Source organism: Choristoneura fumiferana, chromosome 8 (genome assembly GCF_025370935.1).
Source record: "Choristoneura fumiferana chromosome 8, NRCan_CFum_1, whole genome shotgun sequence".
Lineage (NCBI taxonomy): Eukaryota > Metazoa > Arthropoda > Insecta > Lepidoptera > Tortricidae > Choristoneura > Choristoneura fumiferana.
This window is the reverse complement of record NC_133479.1, coordinates 8,373,124-8,394,361: the sequence shown is the minus strand read 5'-3', so window position 1 is coordinate 8,394,361 and position 21,238 is coordinate 8,373,124. Positions and strand designations below refer to the sequence as shown.

General features: G+C 36.2%; 1 protein-coding gene across 3 annotated transcripts; it reads left to right on the top strand.

Moving 5' to 3' along the window:
* The first annotated feature begins 3,348 nt into the window (after nt 1-3,348).
* On the top strand, nt 3,349-18,572 carry LOC141430334 (ethanolamine-phosphate cytidylyltransferase-like). 3 transcript variants are annotated; one of them, XM_074090987.1, is made up of 9 exons: nt 3,349-3,560; nt 3,869-4,119; nt 8,512-8,578; nt 9,772-9,849; nt 10,559-10,612; nt 12,998-13,157; nt 13,680-13,868; nt 14,434-14,592; nt 15,019-18,572. In XM_074090987.1, the coding sequence occupies exons 1-9, from the start codon at nt 3,508-3,510 to the stop codon at nt 15,193-15,195; spliced, it is 1,188 nt and encodes a 395-aa protein (XP_073947088.1). In that variant the 5' UTR covers nt 3,349-3,507; the 3' UTR covers nt 15,196-18,572. The 3 variants fall into 3 exon arrangements, with proteins under 3 accessions (XP_073947088.1, XP_073947090.1, XP_073947089.1); XM_074090989.1 differs by lacking the exon at nt 10,559-10,612 and having other exon boundaries at nt 13,001-13,157; XM_074090988.1 differs by lacking the exon at nt 10,559-10,612.
* Nucleotides 18,573-21,238: the final 2,666 nt, after the last annotated feature.

The following is a 21,238-nucleotide window of genomic DNA, read 5'->3' as shown; positions in this document are numbered from 1 at the left end:
ATCCTTAGAAAAATATTACTTAATTATTTCGTAATGGCTACGGAACCCTATTTTGGGCGTGTCGCGACACGCTCTTGGCCGGTTTTTTTAAATGCTACGTACAGTGTTAGATCTACTCACTAAATTCCAAATAGTTGAACTATACTTTGATCTGTCATTTCAATTCAACACGAAAGAAGCGAAAGATAGGATCAAATGTGTTGATTACAATCTTAAATTAAATTTATGGTATTAAAAATACCATACTGCCTCTACAGTTGGAATAAATATTTGTTAAATTGAATGAATTTGTAACAAATCTGTAATAGAAATCTTAATAAAATCATATTTAAGGGTTTAATAACATTCATAATAAATTATACGTTTATTGTTCAATCTTTTTAATGACCCCAAGATGAGGCTTTTTGCAGTATATTTCTCAAACATCTAAGAAAATGTCCTTGTCTTCGTGATCGTAGAACGCCAGGTACGTCATTGTATAGCACTCTTTGAAGATTTGTTCTAATTTAGAGGATAGTAATGTAATACTATCATATTCATACAACATTGCCGGCCATGGCCAGCAAAGAGATTCTTTTGTTTTGTTTTACTGGGTTTTATTTTTTCATTGACTCTCTCTCTCTATCTCTCTGATCTATGGCATCAACATCCCAGCCTATATACGTCCCACTGCTGAGCACAGGCCCCCTCTCAGAACAAGAGGGCTTATTTGACTCGTAATTACATTAAATCAGGTATTCAATATAATAAACCAGGACTGACATTTATTATTAATTAAAATAACAAATTAATAAGGTATCGTGATTATTTAATAAATAAAATAAGATTTGGTGGCAAAAACATTAACCCAAACAGCTTACAAAAAAAATTGTTGAAAAAGAGTATATTGGCGGGAATAGAAAAAAAAAAACAAATACTTCAACGATTTATACCTGAAACGAGTGCTTTTTAATTAAAGTAAGTGTTATTGTTTCCGATATGAGTTCATCATCATGACATGGTAATTTCCTTTGATTTATTTGAGAAAAGCACTATACAAGCATAGTAAATTTTTACTATGATATAAGCCTCGTCCGCGAACACTAATAGGGCTACTACGAAATTCGAAAATCGAAGTTCATATCCTACCGTAATATTATTTCACACGAGAGTGAGACGGACGGTACGATACGAACTTCGATTTTCGAATTTCGTAGTAGCCCTATAGGCATTGTCGACCTTGTATCCCTAGATCGCCTCGTTAACACTCGGTCATCTAAAACTACTCGGCCGGCAATCTCCTATTTCGCGGTCTCTGCAGTAATGTACTATTTCGCCTCAACAGCTCAAACAGGCAGGTTTTACTATTAGAAATCAGCGAGGCAAAGTAACTATCAAAACTAACAAAACTAACAAATTATCAAAACTAACGTAAGTAAATGAACGTAATTTCCGCTCAACTTAACTTTTTTCAAAATTTTTGTTTTACTTTTTAATTATGCAAGTACCAACCTAATAAAAAAGTACTGTGCATTACAATCTTAAATTAAATTTAAATCTTAAATTTAATTTTAATTAATGAAGCTGAAGTGGGACTGGGCCGGACATGTCTGCCGCATGCACCCGGACCGATGGGCATGAATCGTAACCGAATGGGATCCGAGGGATGGGCATAGGAGCAGAGGCAGACCCAAGAGGAGATGGCGGGACGACCTGAGCGCTTTTCAGCTCGGTTGGCAGGTGCATGCCCAGGACAGGGAAGAGTGGCGGAGAAAAGGGGAGGCCTTTGCCCTTCAGTGGGACATAATACAAGCTACATATATTATATATCCCACTCTTTTAATAAAGTAGGTATGCAAGTATTCTCGTTGCACAAAAGCCGCTGCTCTTGTTTTTTTTTATAAAAGCGCTCCGAATCCGAAATCCGAATACTGCCTACGTGTCCACCTTTTAGAGTTCGAATGTGGTTCGAATGAATACCTATTTTTCAAATTGAATGAATTTGCAACCAATCTATTTATAATTATGTTTCAAACAATAGAAATCCTAATTTTAACTTATCTTACTTACTAATATTATAAATGTGGATGTTTGTGAGTGAGTGAGTATGCTTGTTACTTCTTCACGCTGAAACGGCTGCACGGATTTCGATGAAATTTGGCAAAAAGTTAGTTTATAACCTGAATTAAAACATAGGATACTTTTTATCCCGATATTACCACGGGATAGGGATAAAATCTCGAAATAACAACCGCTGGGTTTAGAGTAACGAAAATTGGCATTAAATTGTTGTTATAATATAACGTCAATGAAAACCACAATGTAATTTAAGGGAATTCCCGCGAGAATTTAATAAAATCCCGGAATTTCAATTAAATTGCTGTATCTAATGATTTACGCGTTCGAAGCCGCGGGTAAACGCTAGTAAAATCATATTTAAAGGTTCAAAATTTATTATAAATGAAAAGTTTATTGTTGAACCTTTTTAAAGACCCAAAGATAAGGTTTTTGCAGTATTAAAAAATATGCCATATTTTACAAGGAGTCCTAAGTTCAAATTACAATGCATGTTATGATCAAAGAGAATATAACCACTACGTTTTATGTTACGTTGGTTATGAGTACGAGATTTGTATTTGTATCTACTGAATTCAAAACCTCTCTAAGTAAGTACTTACTTACCGGAGACTTTGATCATTGTCTGGCATTCTTAACTTTCTGGTGACTTTTAAAGATGTATGGTGCTGGACGTATAATTTTTTTGGTAAAGGTTTGAAATTGTGATTATTACGTTTCTTAATAATCTGGTTATATTTTTATTTTTTGTGTTTGTTTTGTAAAAAGGTATATTATGTGGATTTGAATAAAAATTCTAACCTTTAAATTATGTTCTCGCTGCTGAGGTGAAGTGTGTGCGAAACCAAGTTTTTTTTGCATTTCGTGTGTTTGAATCCCTCGCTGATCTCAGGATTCTAATCTAGAATCACTCGCTGTCCTTCGCTTACTCGGGCTCCGGGAGCAAAAAACATCTTTGCTCTCTTATTGCACAGATAACTATTGCCTCTCCCGGCCGGCGGTACAGTACACATGTCTCCCTTCACCTGAACTGAAGCCCCAAGGCACATAGTTTAGGAATCCCTGCGTCTTTAGAGGAAATTCATAGAAGAGAAGTGTTATAAAAGAAAATACAAGGTAATTCGATGTTTTCATGTTTTAACGTCATTTGTTACCAATTATATACGCCTGCCATGTCTGCCAACATAATGACGTTTGAAAACACGAGTTAGGCTCGCTGGCTTGTCAAGTTATCATGCTTTGACGTCATCGGTTCGTTTGAATTGACAATTTGACAGCGTGAGCGAAAAAAAAGCCAGTCGAATTAGGAAGTTGTCAAGAGGAAGGTGTGAAAATTGTGGTTGGGAGCAAATTATTTCGATTTATTTTAATTAAATTACTCAAATCAATAGCCCTGTTAAGGATAGTTTTCTCTCGTAGCTTATTAGTCATATTTATTATTTGTGTTTAAAAATGAACGGCTTAAATGGAGAAAAAAAACAGATTCGTGTGTGGTGTGATGGGTGGTAAGTTATAAATGAATAAATTCATTTTTTGCGTTGATCACGTCTATTAATATCACAAAACAATAATTCGACGTACTGACATATTTACGACTTCAAACATGTCTTAATTGCGTTTTGAAATTTAATATTTTTTTCGGGTGTAGTATCAGACATTCAGCCAGCACAACGCTGTATTTCAGGTTACAGTGGTGTAGTTACAAAACCAAACATCCGCTGCCTATCAGCGCAATGCGAGCAATAAATCGCACCCGATTTTACATTTTTATTACAAAATGGTGTTACTTCATAAATGGTTCATTGTTTTTCAGCTATGATATGGTGCATTTCGGACATGCAAATTCCTTAAGGCAAGCAAAAGCCCTCGGTGACGTGCTGATAGTTGGAGTCCACACAGATGAGGAGATTGCAAAGCACAAAGGCCCTCCGGTGTTCACACAGGAGGAGCGCTACAAGATGGTGAAAGCCATCAAATGGGTGGACCAGGTGGTTGAAGGTGCACCCTACGTCACAACCCTCGAGACCCTCGACAAATACCAGTGCGACTTTTGTGTACATGGAGGTATGTAATTTCTTTTTTCTTTGGCCACTTTCCTTAACACATTCAGTGCCAAGAATCCAACAGTTGGGTTCTCTGTTAGCAGACAGTTTTCGCTACAAACCAGAAAAAATCTGCTACTGGTTATAAGTGTACTTAATGTAGTGCAGGTGATAAGACCTTAGTCAAGGTCCGCCCGGATTGCTTCTACTATCTTGCTCGCTAATCCTGCCGTGAAGCAGCATTGCTTGCACTGTTGTTTCGGCATGGAGAGTAAGACAGCTGGTGACATTACTGGCACTTGAGGTATCCTGTCTTAGGCCTTTAGGTTGGCAACGCATCTGCAATACCCCTGGTGTTGCAGATGTTTATGGGCGGTGGTGATCTCTTGCCATCAGGAGACCCACTTGCTTGCTTACTTTATTAGTTGAATAAAAAAGAAAAAAAAAACAGATGAAAAAATTAAACATCTTATTTAATCTCTCGTCTCGTTTGATAAATCCATTAATTGTGTAGCAGAATAAAAGATAATTTAAAAATAAAATATTTATGTCATGGTTCATGTGAAATAGGCCTGATAGTGGTTATATAGATTATATTGTATGGGATTGAATAGATAATTGACAAAATTAAAGTTCAAGTCCTGTATCCCGGATGAGATATAAAAGGAAGAAGATAAAGTATGGTGTGTATATCTCTGTCACAATATTTTCCTTCCCTAAAATTGCATCATCATCATTGGCCTAATTGATGATTCATCTGTATTATATGTGCATGTATGACTCCATCATAATTTCGATGGTTTCATCACCCAAATTGTGATTGAGATTGAGAATATTGATAGCAAAGCAATTGCAAAATATTTTTTTCATCACACTTGCTCGTAAACATTGTTGTAACATGCAGGCTACCTTGGTTGCAACCCCCCATATAAAACCCTCGACCTTAATGTGCTTCTCATGAAGCCCGTGGTTGGTAAATGAGTGATTGCCCATTATAGTTTTCATGTCATGAAGCCCAAGGTCGGTAAATGAGTTTGTTACTGCATGGTGTGCTGCTGCTCCGTGCGCGCGCTGCACACGCACGCCATGCCCATGCTGCGGGGGGAGGGCGGCAGGAAGCTGGCGCTGCCAAGAGCGCAATCAGCGGTATCGGCAATTTTTGAAAGAATATTAGTTTTTCTTTTACGAATATACAATTTTACTCGCAAATGTGATGAAAAACATTGTATGTCGCACGGGCGGTAGGTACTAGAATTACGAATATCGACTCATTAAAGACTCGTTCGTAATTCCTTGTTTACCACCCTTAAGATACAATGTACTATTACGGTCTCAATAACTAAGCTATTGGGTCGCCTTCAGAGGCGTACTTACCAAGGGGGCCACGGCCGCGGCCCTGGGCGGCAGGCTGCGAGGGGCTGTGAAGCCACGTATTGCAGGTTTTTTAGGGTTTCGTACCTCAAAAGGAATTACTTAAGCCTGAAAATCTTGATTTTTTATGTCTGTCTGTAAATATCAATGACCAATAATAATCTGACCCCACACTGCGTACATTTTGCTTAAGAGTAGGGTTCATTCAGAAAAAGCGAGAAATATCTTCAAGACACGATTTCCGTTTACTTACATACCTGTAAATGTGTACGAAACCCTCGGTGCGCGAGTCCGACTCGCACTTGCCCGGTTTTTTTTAATGTAATATTTTATCATATCTAAGTAATAGGACAGCAAAGCTAACTGGACCGCGGCGCCAATTCTTTAAATACTTACGCCTCTAGTTGCCTTAAACTCGTGACAGTGGTTCTTAACAGATGGTTCAGGTAGGCCCGCCGCGTATGGACGTGCAGGGCGTGTACCGTACAAAGGCGGCATTGTCAAGGGGGTGGCAAAACCAGATGTCGAAACGGAAACCAAGACATTTTGATAATTCTCATAACAAGGGTTGCATGGTCAAAACCAATAAGTCAAAATAATTGACTATTGAAAAAATAAAAAACATTAAATTTAAAAAATCAAAAAACCCGACTGCCTTAAAAACTAAAAGGAAGAAAATAAGTCTTGTGGTCTAGAACTCTGTCAAGAAGCTCATTTAAGGTTCAACAGTCGGGTCGGGACCCATTACCAAGATTTTTTGAGCTGGTTACGATTTGAAGGGTCCCGACTGTTGAACCTTAAATGAGCTTCTTGACAGAGTTCTAGACCACTACTTATTTTCGTCCTTTTAGTTTTTAAGGCAGTCGGGTTTTTTGATTTTTTAAATTTAATGTTTTTTATTTTATATACTTTTTTGATATTTCTGTGAAAATAGTAGATTAAAAGTAATTAAAACCCCTATATATTTAGAAAGGGCTAATTATTAGCTTTCATTTGATACCCATATTGTTACAATACAAAATATTTTTTTTCATTCTTCCGCCATATTTTTTTTCGCAGACGCCGTATTTAAAATTTATATAGCCTATGTCACTCCGACAGTTATGACGAATCTAATGATACCTCATATGTTACAATCCGTCCAGCCGTTTAGGCTGCAGCGAGGACCAAAGAAATGGACATACATATACCCACATACATACATGCATACATACATACGCTCGAAAAACATAACCCTCATTTGGGCAGTCCGGTAAAAAAAAACACTATGTAGAAGTTTGAATTCGATTATTTTATTGAATTACTAGATCGAGTTATTGGGTTTGACCAGGGAACCCTCGATAATTTGCATAAGGTTGAACATGGAGCGGCTTAATGGGTTTTGGACGCGGGCGTTCAAACAGCTAGCGGCGCCGCGGCGGGCCTGGGTTCAGGGATCAGTATTAGTAACCAAAGTACTTGCTAGATTACTCATGATTTATTTTATTGAATACTAGCTGTTTCCCGTGACTCCGTCTGCGTAGAAGTATGAAAAATAGTTTACATCCTATTCTCAGACCTTACTAAATATACACAAAAAAAAAACATAAAAATCGGTCCAGCCGTTTAGGAGAAAGGAGAAGTTAGGTGACAAATACATGTAAAGAAAAATCATATATTATAAATGGTTGCTTTTATTCCTTTGCATTACAAAGCTAAACTCACAGATGCCCTGACTTTTTATTTATGATTAAGTATATTTTTATTATGTAGTTTCATAACTACTAATTACTTAAAAAAAGTGCTGCTTGACAATTAGCATTCATTACAAAGATACACCAGATCATGCATGATCAGATTTTATTTGGACTCCTCCTGCTTGGAGGGTTCCATACATCGGTAAATATCAAACTGACTAGGTCTCGGTAGTTACATGTAGGTATCTTTTAAATTGTAAATCTTTTAAATTTGTCTGGCTGCAGCTGTACTTTTATAAACTTAATCATGATTAATTAAAAAGTTTTTTTTATCCTTAATACAGAATCAATTTGACCAGGTTTATACTTATTTTTATTCTGTGTTTAAATTGTGTATCTTTAAATGTTATAGGATAGAGCAGGGGTCTTCAAACTTTTTGACTCGAGGGCCACACTGCACTTAATGTAAATTCGTGACTGGTCATGGGGGTAATACGAGTATATTAGTTAAGTGGACTTAGTCTTCAGGGGGTACTTAGGTACAAGGTACTAGTTAGAGGTACGAGTAATGCATAACGCTTTCTTTCCGCGGGCCGGATTAGGGGGGCTCGCGGGCCGTAGTTTGGCGACCCCTGGTATAAAGGAACAACAAAAATAATATGTTTCTTGCATGGGAACCTCTTATCATCATTACTAAATAAATCATCATCAACCCCTGTTAATGTTTAATTTTTTTTTTGTTATTTGTTGTTGTACCGGCAATAGAAATAAACACGTATAACTCTCAGCAGTCTATCTATTATGGTTCTCGAAATAAAGCTCCGTGACGCACAGACAGACAGCATGGAGACAGTAATAGGGTTCCATTTGTCAACTTTCTGGTACAGAATTCTAAAAACTAGTGGTCAGAGACGATCAGTAAGAGATCTCATCTCTAAATGGATAAGAGCCATTATTTTTATCAGATTAGTTGCGAGTTCATCTCTGTCATGCTTTCACTTTAGGAAAACAACACAATGAATCATGATTTTGTCTACTATCAAGAACTGATGTTATCAAATGAGTACTACCTGTGAACACAACTGTGAATGGATGACACATATCAGTCATATTATATGATATTCAAGTTTAGGTATAGATGATCATGACAAACACATTCCTCGCAACACATCTTTGCATATCTCTGGAGGAAATGCAACCTAATCCGCTTGGCTGATTTTGGTCAAAATGACATGTATACGCTACTTTTATGCTGGAATTATTGTTAGTGTTTCACGCGAAAAATTTATTCAACGCGGACGAAGTGGAAAGCTAGTGTACAATAAAGAGTTATACAATACAATAACTTAGTTCTTGTTTTTCTGCAGATGACATCACAGTAACAGCTGATGGGATTGATACATATCACTTAGTGAAAAGTGCTGGCAGATACAGGTTAGTATGCCGTCCATTTGTTTAGGTCTCCTGTCTGATCCTCCCCCAAAATCAAAATTTCAAAACTGTCTCCTCACATGTGTAATGTCTCTACGTCGACTTTAGCAAAATATGCCTTCATACAACAGATATGGCTGCCAAGTTCTGTACAGTACGGAATGTAGCTTTTTAAATCAAAGCTGGAAAGTAACAAAATAATATGCATTGAATTTTAAACAAGCTGACATGGACCTAATTGCATAACAAATTACAAGCAAAAAGTATTATTAATGAAATTTCAATACAAAATCGCTAATACTAATAGCTTGTAATTTGTTTTGCAATTGGTCCATGGTGTAGTAAAAAGTCAGACCCAAAAACTTATTAACAAAAAAATTAAACCGCCGAAAAAACAGAAAAGCAAAAAATAATAAACCTTTTTCTCCATTTTCGCCTATTTAATCTAGGTACTATTTGAAGTCGGTGCCTCAGCACGAGCCATCAGGAGTGATAGAAGCCCATCAGGTAGACGACTATAGGTCCACTCCTGATGGCAAGTGCTGAGGCACCGACTTCAAACTAGTACCTAGATTAAGGTTAAATAGGAGAAAATGGAGAAAAAGGTTTATCATTTTTGCTTTTCTGTTTTTTCGGCGGTTTAATTTTTTTGTTAAAAAGTTTTATTTAATACTTTTTTCCCACCCTTGGGGTATTTTTTTTCTAAATTTGTATAATACCAACTTCAAGGTATACCCTATTCAATAAAGAAATAATTATGAAAATCGGACTACTCTGTAAAAAGTTATGCCTGGTCATACATTACAATCAGTGACTGAACAATCAATTGTCTCCTGTTTTCCTACTCTTAGGGTAGGAATATTTTTCCCAAATTTAAATGGGACCACCCTCGGAGTATACGCTTTTCAATAAGAAAAGAATTATCAAAATCGGACTACTCTGTAAAAAGTTATGCGTGGTCATACATAAAAAAATACGCGTCGACTTGAGAACCTCCTCCGGTTTTTTTTCATCGGTTAATAAAGGTAATCAATACAAATCGGCGAATTAACGATCTTGACCTTGGTATATGTATGTGTATGAGGAATTCTATGATTAAAACATCGTCAATTAGTAGTGCTGGTAGGTGTTGTGAGAAATCGGTGCTATTTCAATAAATTTTATTGCTCACATTTAAAATTAAATATTTGTTACAGAGAGGTGCAAAGAACTGCTGGTGTTTCGACAACAGATCTCGTAGGAAGAATGTTACTGCTAACCAGAGAGCATTTCAAGTAATACCATTTTTAATTTTGTTTTATCACGTAAGATTTGCTTAGTCCCTGCAAGCTGTCTGTTTCAGTTTCAAATCATATTGTCCTAGAACCTAGATTGCGTTGAGGACATAGATATTATGGAATATCTGTTTGTATATTGCGCAATGTATGTTATACATGGAGCTGGAAAGCGACTGATCACTTTTCAGACTTCTAGAATGAGAGGGAATTGCTCTGTACACCCCTTTAAGGTTCTAACACAATAAAGAGAATACATAGAATAATGAGTACCTACTTAAAAAAAAGACGCTCGCGTTTGTAGTTATGATGGTATCCGTTCATTTCGCAACTAACGTTTGGCAACCTGATTCATTTCGCAAACACTAAAACTGTAAATATACTGAGGTAATTTTGTACGCAGAGTGGGCCAAATTTTGTGCCGCTGAGTATATTTCAGTATTTATTTTAGGGCCATAGTGTTCGTGTCCTTTAGGTTAGTTTTATAAAAATCCTGAAATATTTACAGTTTCAGAAAAATTGAACAGTTGCGAAATTAAAGGTGCGAAATGAATCAGGTTGCCAAACGTTAGTTGCGAAACATTAGTGCCATGCGCTCTCGTGCAACAATTACGTCCAAAAGTTTTTTCTTGTAGGTATAAATTTAACAGAAAGGCAAAGGATATCAGTATCACTACTACATGTAGATCTTTCACATCTATATTTTCAGATTGAGAGAAGAGAGGTCTGTTGAAATGGCTGCTTTATTTGATCGCATGATTTGGTTTGTTATCTTTTAAATTCCTAAAAGAATAGAGATTTTATAATCATTTCTGTAGAAAAAAGGGTTTTGTCATTTTATCTAGTTCCATAATAGCGAAATGGCTTCTGTTGTAATTGTAGCTTGTTGTAACCATGTAATTAATGTAATTACCCATTATTAAACGTATTACAACTATAATGACATATCCATTATAATATAAAAAAAAACTATGCGTAAATTATGTGCAGTCTATAATATTTTTCACCTATGATGAGTTCTGTGACGTTTCGAGTTTGAGAGTTTTAGAGATGTACCTACCAATTATCGAGTGACCTATCGATTTTTCTACGAGTTATTGGTGCCTATTTTTGGAGAAATTGCATTATATTTAAAAAAAAACAGTTTATGCCCACCGGGACACCGTTTTCTCGTTCTCGCTCAAAATAATCCCTCAAACTAATTACAAACTCCCAACTCTAGGAGTTCAAAACAGTCTTTTTAGACCGTTTCGGCATTTTGCCAAAAAATAACAACAAACCTAACGAGAAACAGTAACAAAAGTCAACAACAATAATAACAGAAATGAATAATAACAAAATACAATGCAAAGAAAATGCAATGGAGACTCAACTCGTATACACAAGGCAGACTCTCAGTGGCAGAAATCTTGCAAGTTTTGTTTAAAAATTTAATATATCTATAAATGTTCATTGTTATTGAATAATGCACCGCGGCAATACGGTATTTGACTATTTTGTATATGTTTTATAAATTAAAACTACACAATGCCTGTTATCGAATAGAAAAACAATTTTTTAGCTACCTTTACAAATAACAAAGTTATAAAGGTTTGAAATTCAAGATTAGACAGAGAAAGACATACTGGCATGTGACGTCACACGCCAGTACCGCCATACTTGCTGCATAGAGAAAAGCGCTTGAGAAAGAGACAGGTATATAGATTTTTCAAAAAATCACTATAGATCCAATTTTCAACCGATTTTAATTTTCTCTTCGCTAAACACTATCTGTATATCTATATTTTCATAATAATATTAAGATATGGCAAAATCAGGAGTAGTCAAATACCGTATTGGCGGTTTTGCCGATAATGTTGTGTCACGTCAATACTCTGTTCCGTTTCACACATTGCGTCATTTAGAGATTTTTCTATCGTATTCGATGGAGACTATTTAATGGACACTGATATTGCTATATATATTTTTAATGTACAGTTTTAAATTTTTATGATTATTTTGCTTCAAACTAGAATAATTTCCCAAAAAAAAAAAAAAAAATTTCTTAATTTGATTGCTTAGTAACAACATCTCTTGTCCGGGTGAGCGGTTGGTTCCAATGGAGTGCCGAAAGTTTCTCGATGAGGGCTACGGTATAGATGTCGCTAGCGTCACTGCTTAAGTGGCTAAATAACAAACAAACAAGCTGAGATATGAGGTGCATAGGGGAAATTCGTGTCTGTACCGTTGACCAGCAGTGGTGTAGCGGTACGTACGGAATACCGAGGACCTGGGTTCGATTCCCAGTGCTGGTCATATTTTTCTGGTTTTTCTGTGCATCTATATTTCAGTTTGTATTTTCAATTTAGGTTTTACGGGATGACCGTAAAAGTAACAATTTGGAATTGAAATAAAAAATACAAAAAGATTCCAAAAAACCAATCTTAGTTACTGTGATGTTATATTATATTATAATATAACATCACAAACTGTTTTATATAAGTAATCATAAAATCGGTACATTACATACATGATTTGTACCTATATGTGTATTTATTTCTTTTTGGAAAACAAGTTAATTACCAGGTAGTTTCTATCAATGACTTAGACGACCAGATGGCCTAGTGGTTAGAGAACCTGACTACGAAGCTTGAGGTCCCGGGTTCGATTCCCGTGTCGGGGCAGATATTTGTATGAAAAATACGAATGTTTGTTCTCGGGTCTTGGGTGTTTAATATGTATTTAAGTATGTATCTATATCTATATAATTATATTTATCCGTTGCTTAGTACCCATAACACAAGCTTTGCTAAGCTTACTTTGGGACTAGGTCAATTGGTGTGAATTGTCCCGTGATATTTATTATTTATTATTAATGAATTGAGCCGTCGGTCGAAGTTTACAAAAATCAAGAAAAGTATGGTGTAGGTATATTAAGATTATAAACATCTAACTACATAGTTTCATAGCAAAGCTCACCTTACGGTTGTTTATTGGGAAACCGATCGTGACTCTCGTAGTCAATTTCCATAACTAGGGTCCACCCACAGATTTGCTATAATCTCACTGTATTTATCTTATCACATTTTATCTATGTAATTTTATCGCCTCTAATAGTGACTTCATTAGTATGTAAAATGTTGCACTTAAGGCCTGCTCTCAATTCCAGGAGAGGTGACAAAGAATACTCAGTGGCACTGGAGCACTCGTCAAACCTGGGCACCGATCACACAGCGAGGTCACCTTACACTGGCTGCTCGCAGTTCCTCCCTACTACACAGAAGATCATACAGTTCAGCAGTGGTCTCTCACCAAAACCCACTGATAAGGTAACTGTTCTCACAAATAAGAAGCAGGTACATAAAATCGTTAAGGCTGGGACGACACGAGAGAAATTATATCCCATTGACTCGTTGATTGTGTAGCGCTTGCGTTTACGGCTACCTATAAAACTAGTTTTTATTTAATAATACAAGCTTTTTGCTGGATCTACTCGCATTATCGTTCCACCTAGATGACAACAAATTTCAAGTTTATCCGACCACTGGAAGTAGGCTAAATTCGATGATTTGAGCATTACTAATAGCCAATAACTTACTACGACGCTAGCGGTTGTTGCGGGTTCGGTCCCCGTGACGGGCAAATGTTTGTATAGTGAATACGAAAGTTTGTACATGAGGCTTGGATATTTGTATGTATTTAATATATATTTATCTATATGTATATGTATGTCTATCCGTTGTCTAGCATCCATAGTACAAGCTTTGCTTAGTTTGGGGCTAGGTGAATTGGCGTAATTTGTTCCAAGATATTATTTAGCACTATTAAATAAGTATCACGTTTATTCACAGGTCGTGTACGTCGCAGGAGCCTTTGATCTGTTCCACGTGGGACTTCTGGACTTCTTAGAGGCTGCACACAAGCAAGGGGACTTCCTCATCGTAGGCCTCCACACTGACCTTGAAGTCAACCGCTATAAAGGCTCCAATTATCCCATCATGAATCTGCACGAACGCGTGCTATCTGTGCTCGCGTGCAAGGTAATTGGAGTCGATTTGTGTAATTTTTAAACTAGTTGATACAGTAGCAGAAGTGGATAAGCGGTTACAGTGCTCAAATGGATCTACATACGACTCTACTGCCAAGGTACGAAGAGAGTTATGTGAGTGAGTGACATTATTGTTTTGATTTTTTTATACTGACCTAATCTTGATAATTACAAACATCAAAGAAAAAATTAGCCAGAGTCATTCCGATATTGAGTTTTATTTATCGCTATCCCGCGGGAACTATGCAATCTTCCGGGATAAAAACTATCCTATCTAAGTCGGTTTAGCGGTTTAGAGGTAACAAACAAACAAACAGACTTACAAGCTTTCGCATTTATAATATTAGTGGGATTAAAATTGTTTTTTTTTTTAACAAAGATGAAAACCATTACCGGAAGGTTTATGGCTTTTAAAAAAATATAAACTATAAGAATTAAGATACATCTCTAACCTTGTTGGTCTGTCTGCTAAAGCCATGAGTCTAGCTAGCCGTAGGGGTTGGCCTGGTGCCTCGTAATGCTCGATATCCGCTGATTTATCTGTATTTCTATTACAGTACGTGCACGAAGTAGTGATCGGTGCGCCATATAGTGTAACGGCGGAGCTCATGGACCATTTCAAGGTGCAAGTGGTATGTCACGGCGCGACGACCATTTCGCGAGACTCCGACGGCTCCGACCCTTACCAGGTGCCGAAGCAGCGGGGGTGTTTCAAGGTATGTTCAACTTTGTTGATGGCTTAAAGGCAAGCGACCAGTTCTCGCGTTCTCGAGTGGCGACCACGAACTGGAAGACGAAGCGTTAGCTGGCCTCCCACTAGATGAGACTTACCGGCAACTGGTAGATGCAAGTGCCGAGTTTTCGTTCATAGTGGCGTTCCAATGACCTTTGTTCAGCAATGGACGTCTTCTGGCTGACGATGATGATATTGATGATGAAAAGGCAAGCGACTGGACGACGCTTACGCGTGGTGGTATAGATTGTGCCACGAGAGTGAATGGATTACAAACACAGTGTTTATTTGATATTTTTTATAAAATATATTATAAAAATATATTAATTTACTTATCGAACTAAATAATATAGATATTCTCACGTTGTGTACATACGCATATTTATTTAACGCAAAATTTCTTATACAGATCCTGGATTCTGGCAATACCATGACAACCGAAGACATTGTGCAACGAATTATACGTCATCGACTCGAGTTTGAAGTGAGAAATAGGCGCAAAGAACAGAACGAGATCGCTGTTATGAAAGCCATACAGAAGGAACACCTCAAGCAAAATGGAACGTGCGTAGAGCCCGCTAGCTAAAGCAATCCACAGACAAGTCATTGTTACCAAAAATATTATGATATATAGAGAAAATATGACTTTATTTAATTGCAAATTTTTGTGCAAATAAAACCACAATAACCAAAGTTGTCAAATTTGTTTTTAGCAATGCCTAAGGCTTTTTAAAGCCATAATTTGTTAAGCGCATAGGAGATCGTTAAATTTGTTCTTTTTTTTAAACGTTAAACAAATGTATTCTGCTTAAAGGTTATTAGACAAATAGCATCGCTTATTAAAACTTATCGTTATTTGTAGTTTTGGGATGGGGCTTAAGTACTGCACGGAGTTAACAACCTGATTGATAATTTCAGTCACATACCCAACCTGTCTCAAGTAGTGAAATATGAAAGACGAAACTTTTAATTCAGACTAGAATAAAGATTTTATGTAAACAATGCTCGTATGTTTTTGAGCCAGAGCGCCATGGGTGCTCACTCACTCGCTCAAAACTTAGAATTTGAAGCGTTAGTCCGTTGTTTCATTTATTGATCTTGAATTGCGAATCTGAAAACTTAAGCTAGGAGCCTGGAATATACAGCTTCTGGTTTTGGTAAAATTTAAAGTTGATTCGTATGTGTATACTATTATTAGTAAAAATGTAATTCCTCAATTGGAACTAATTTTTAAAAGCAATACTTAACTGTACAATATTTATAATTACTACTTCGAATTCCAGTGTTTGCCCGCCTAAATATTTAATTTTAAAAGTAATCTTAAATAGGGATGGGCCGAATATTTGTTTTATATTCGGTATTCGGCATATTCGGCAGGTTTACCGAATATTCGTATTCGGCCGATCATTCGGCTAAATCACCGAATGGGTCGGCAAAGTGGTATTCTTCTTCTTACTGTATTCAATCATGTATGAGATGTGTGTTAAATGTGATATTTTTAACCGACTTCAAAAAAGGAGGAGGTTCTATGTTCCAATGTTTGTATTTTTTTTTTTAATGTATGTTCACCGATTACTCATTGTACGTAACGTAACGTAACTAAGCCGTGTTTGGGCTTAATGAAATCGTTGTGAGATGTACTTTGGCTACAAATCACTAAAAAGTGAGAAATAAAGAAATTTTTTAACAACAAAGTGAAACTGACTCCAAAAAAAATAACAAAAAATGGAACCGACTACAAAACTTAAAATATTTTTCTAGGTAGGTCTAGCGCTAGTTTTGTGGGCGGTTCCATTTTTTGTTATTTTTTAATTTTTTTTTGTAGTCGGTGTGACTTTTTTGTTAAAAAATTTCTTTTTCATCTCTTCTGTTCGAAAAGTTTAATTTTCATTGGTAAATAGCCGGGTGGAAAATTGCGTTTTCATCTCTAGGGTGGAAAGTTTTTTTTTTTTTTTTTTTAATTTTTCGATTAGCCACGGGGTCGAAGATAATTGAGTTACATCAATGAAACTTTTTTTTCACGTTTCGGCATGGCCATCTAGATGCACGTCGTGACCAAGGAGCTTATATACAACACTGGAGGTTGAACGCCGCCGCATCCGTTTGAATCAAGAAATTTGATCTTTATTACGTCACGAAAATATTCCATCTCTTTCTTTAGTTCCGTTAAGAAAGAGATGGAATATATAAATAAGTAATAAAGGTCAAATTTCTTCGTTCGGCGTTCAACCTCCAGTTTTGTAGGTATATAAATATAAGCTCCTTGGTCGTGACCAACTCGATTTTTTTTTATAGTCGGCCGTGGCAAGTAGCCAGATCGAAAAGGTACCGTTGGAGGTTCGATATAAGTAAATTCAATTTACTGAATACTGAAGTTCAATTTCTTATTATTCTCATTTTTTTTGTTCTACCTATTTTACTTTCCTCACAGTCGAAATGAAAAGTAGTGTCTAACTCGCGTGAAATTACCCATTTCCCCTGGAACTATTGGCGCTCTCTCTTCGTTCGAGCGCCAGAAATATCTCAGGTGAAATGGGTCACTTTCCACCCTTGTTTATCAATCTACTATTTATGAGGTACAGTGAGGCTTTATGTTTTTGTTGACACTATAGCTTTATTTCCAATCACAGCAGATAAAAAAGATGGGTTATTAATTTAAAACAAAATATAAGTATGTAGCTGTTCTTAGATTAAGCTGCAGTGATTTTTATAATAAAATAACGTGTTAACATAATCAATGAAGTATTTATTGTGAGAAATTAAGCAAGTTTTTTGTTTTAATCATGAGTTGCATGTTTATACATTTCAACAAAAATTAATCACATTCCTAGTTTCCACTTATGATGCCGAATATTCGGTTCGGTAAAACTCTTACCGAACATTCGGCCGAACATTCGTATTCGGTGAAACCCATGTTCGGCCCATCTCTAATCCTAAATATTGCCAAGTTTTTGCCTAAATATCTTGTATAATTCATATTTGTTCTAGTATTGGATTGGAACTAGCAGAAACTTGAATGTTAATTTGTTTGTTCTTTTATTGTTGCGAAGATTTAATTAAGGTAAAGGCTATATTAGGTATTAAGATTTTCACTATTTTCGATTTTAATGAACTTCATATTGAATATAGTTGGATCTTTATTCTGAAACGTATAATAAATTTACAGTTTTTCCTTGCAAATCAATTTTACATTTTTAAGGTGGTTTACATATTGTTATTTTTAAATTTATTTATTTATACTATGTAGGCATGTTTCTGATAAATTATATCTTCAGATTTTGTCTTACTTATTTATTAATTTTCAATGATTATGTTACAGAACTGACACACGGAAGTTATGTGCATATTAAAAAAATATAATGTAATGAAAACTAAACTATGTTTTATTGACACATGATAGTCTGTGAACGGATACATAACAAATGTTTGATGCATTATATGTGATTTTTAATTAATTGTTGAAAGTACCTAAATCACGAACTCAATGTAGGCATAGAAACCGCAAATTTTATCAGACTCATTTTAACAAATGAGTTAACACATTATACTGACGAGCATTAACTGAGCTTGAAACACTAATTTTGTATCACATTCAATATTTCACCCTACTATAGCACGACGTCAACAGCTCACCCAACCTACCCTACGACGCCATACGAGTTAATAGTCTGCAACAGCTGACACAAAAAGACGTAACCGCCAGACATTCCTCTTTATTATTGGAGAAAAAAATGAGCGCAATTCTCACAGGAATTTAAGGACACGTAGCTATAACAATAATAGGTATATTTCTGTAGAGATTCTCTACTTAACCGGCTTCAAAAGAGGAGGTTCTATGTTCCAATGTTTGTATTTTTTTTAACGTCTGGGTTGAAGCTCGACCGTTGTAGGTCATTACATTTTAGTACCTTGTCACTGTATGCCATCTGACAGCTTCTATTAGATTAGGGTTTCTTAAGTTTCGATTACTTTTGCAGTTAAAAAAAACAAGATTTTACTGAAAAAATGTGTTTATACATTTAAAACTTGAATAAACAATAAGAGAACTGTTTCCTAATAAATTAACATTTGTCTGTCCCTAACTGAATGCTCCTCTCATCCACTCAAAGGTTGACTGGTAGAGTTCCCTTAAAGGGATAAGTTCGCCTTTGTACCATCAGCCAAATATGTGGTCTACCTACCACCCTGAAGTTGATAATCGTTTGCCAATCAAAGATGCCAGCCAATAGACGTGTCTGTCAACTTGAAAGTTTGACTTTAGCGATATGTTCGTTTGATAGGAACTTGTTTAAAAATTGATAGACCACTTATTTGTACACGGAGAGCGGACTGCAAAATTTCGTACCTACTTGATACCGCGATGAAGCGCACAATGGTTTCCCATAAAACTGATGCTGAGTCCGAATTTGATAGTCTGCCACGGTGAAACTTGCCGAAAGTACCAAAAAAATAGTCACTTCCGGTGCGAAAAAAGGGGCGTCATTTAACCATCTGATACTCAAATAATAGTCATGGCATCAGTTAGGAATTTACTGGTAGATACAGGAAAGCGAAATATGTCAGTATTTTTCTTGCCGGAAGTGCTCGGCAGACGCTCTCAAAGTTGCGCTTTGTTTTTTTATATATACAATTTTTCTGTAAATAAATTTCTTCTACTTCTATACAATCAATTAGGGTGTTTCATTCAACACAACTAAACATACTTAAAATACAATCTTTAAATTGGGCGTGGAACCTGTGATACGGATGAGAAATTAGCAACTTTTTCTTCCACCCAGTTAGGGTGACCTTTTCATTGTGTATTTGTTTCGAGATAAACTATTGACCATTAAAATAAAAAGTTTCGTAAAATACTTGCTATTACTTATTTTAGCTTAGGGAGCACGTGAAAACGAGCAATGTGAAAATGACCCAAATGTAAACAGTCCATGAGCATGCTCATTAGTGGCATGCTCATAAGCATGCTAGTACTACTGCATGTGTAACAGTAGCTTAAGCTTAAAGTAGCGAAGAGTGGTGGGTGGTGGCATACGTATTGCGTTGTCTATGGTCGAAGCTTGTTATGCTACACTTACACTTGCCACGCTTTGGCAAGCTCTCACAAGCACAAGTGTGTAAACGGCCCACTTGGATAGGCTTGCGTGACCTTGCCAGCACTTGCCACCGACCCGGGCCGGTGTCGGTTTTTCAACACAGATCAAAGGAACTTGCGGCAAGCGCTTGTGACGTGACGTGTTTATATACACGTTGGCTCGTGTTTAGTTAGTGTCGCTCAGTCGGGAGCTCACGCTCACGCCGTACAGATGTCCATATTTTGATATTTAGTGACTATCATGAGTGCTTGGACTATCGAAGAAACACAACAGACAATGTACTCTATGGAAGAAATTTCATCCTTTTTCTTTAAATAAAAATATGTCAAGCTCAACACAAGAGCCGAAGCAACTTCGAGATCCACGTCTGCCAATTCTGCCATTTGTCTGCCATGCTTGCCTGTCCGGTTCCGGTGTCCGGAACACAGATTATAAGAATCGTCCGGAATACACTGACGCGCTTGCAAGCGTGTAAATGGCATTCAAGCGTTTGTATAGGCTTGGAGTTTGTAGACTCTTGGCAAGCTTCGGTAAGGGTGTAAATGTAGCATTAAATCTTTATACTGCTACCTTACTGCTACTAAAACTATACTTCAAATAAACTTTCAACTAGCACAATTTTTAGAATTAACGCAAGTAATATTTTAAATAGAAGTAATCTATCAAGACGTATTTTCGAATTAATCGGTCACCAGACGTAATGTTGCCACATCTATAAAACGTCACAGCATAGTTTTCTATTTTGCCAGTACTGTACTGTGTATGTGTATATGTTTATTGAAAATGGCTGAACAATGTACCCAGTGAGAGTAACTATTTTTAAATTTGTGCTATGTATGTTTAAGTTTAGTGTCGTGGAGTGAAAAGATTCTGTGACTGGGCATAATAAGTTTCGCAGACAATTGACGAGACTTCAGCAAACACAGAAATATTCCGTCATACAAAGGTTAGTGTTTTTACGCCGCCCACAGCAATTCACCTGTTAACATTTTTGTTGATAAGTTTTTCTCATTGGGAACGATTATGAAAAAAATTGTTGGTTTTGTATTCGGTTATTGATAAAGAATGAGTTCAATTAAATTTAACATATGATTACGAATGGTTGAGTTAAAATTATTGTATGACATCATGAAAATCAGCTGTCATTTCATTGATTGTATCGCTGTCTGTAATCAGACACCTGCACTAATTATTATTAACTTTCTGGTACCTAGGCAGTAGACATCAGTAATTATAATATAACTGTGAACGATCTAGTGTTGGAAAATGAATGTCATGCTTGTTGATTGCCAAATTCTCTGATTCGTAATAGAATGTCACAAAAGACGTTTTGAAAAGATGAGAAATCTATTGAAATAGCATGAAACACGATTTTCAGACAGAATAGAATTGAATGCAGACGGTTTTTTCACTGACTTCATTCTTTTTATAACATTGAAAATTGTCAGGGTAAAAGTAACGTAGGTAATTAATGACATTAAGTGACCAACTGTTTTGTTGTCTAAAGATCCTTGAAGGTTAGTTTTTGTTTATTTT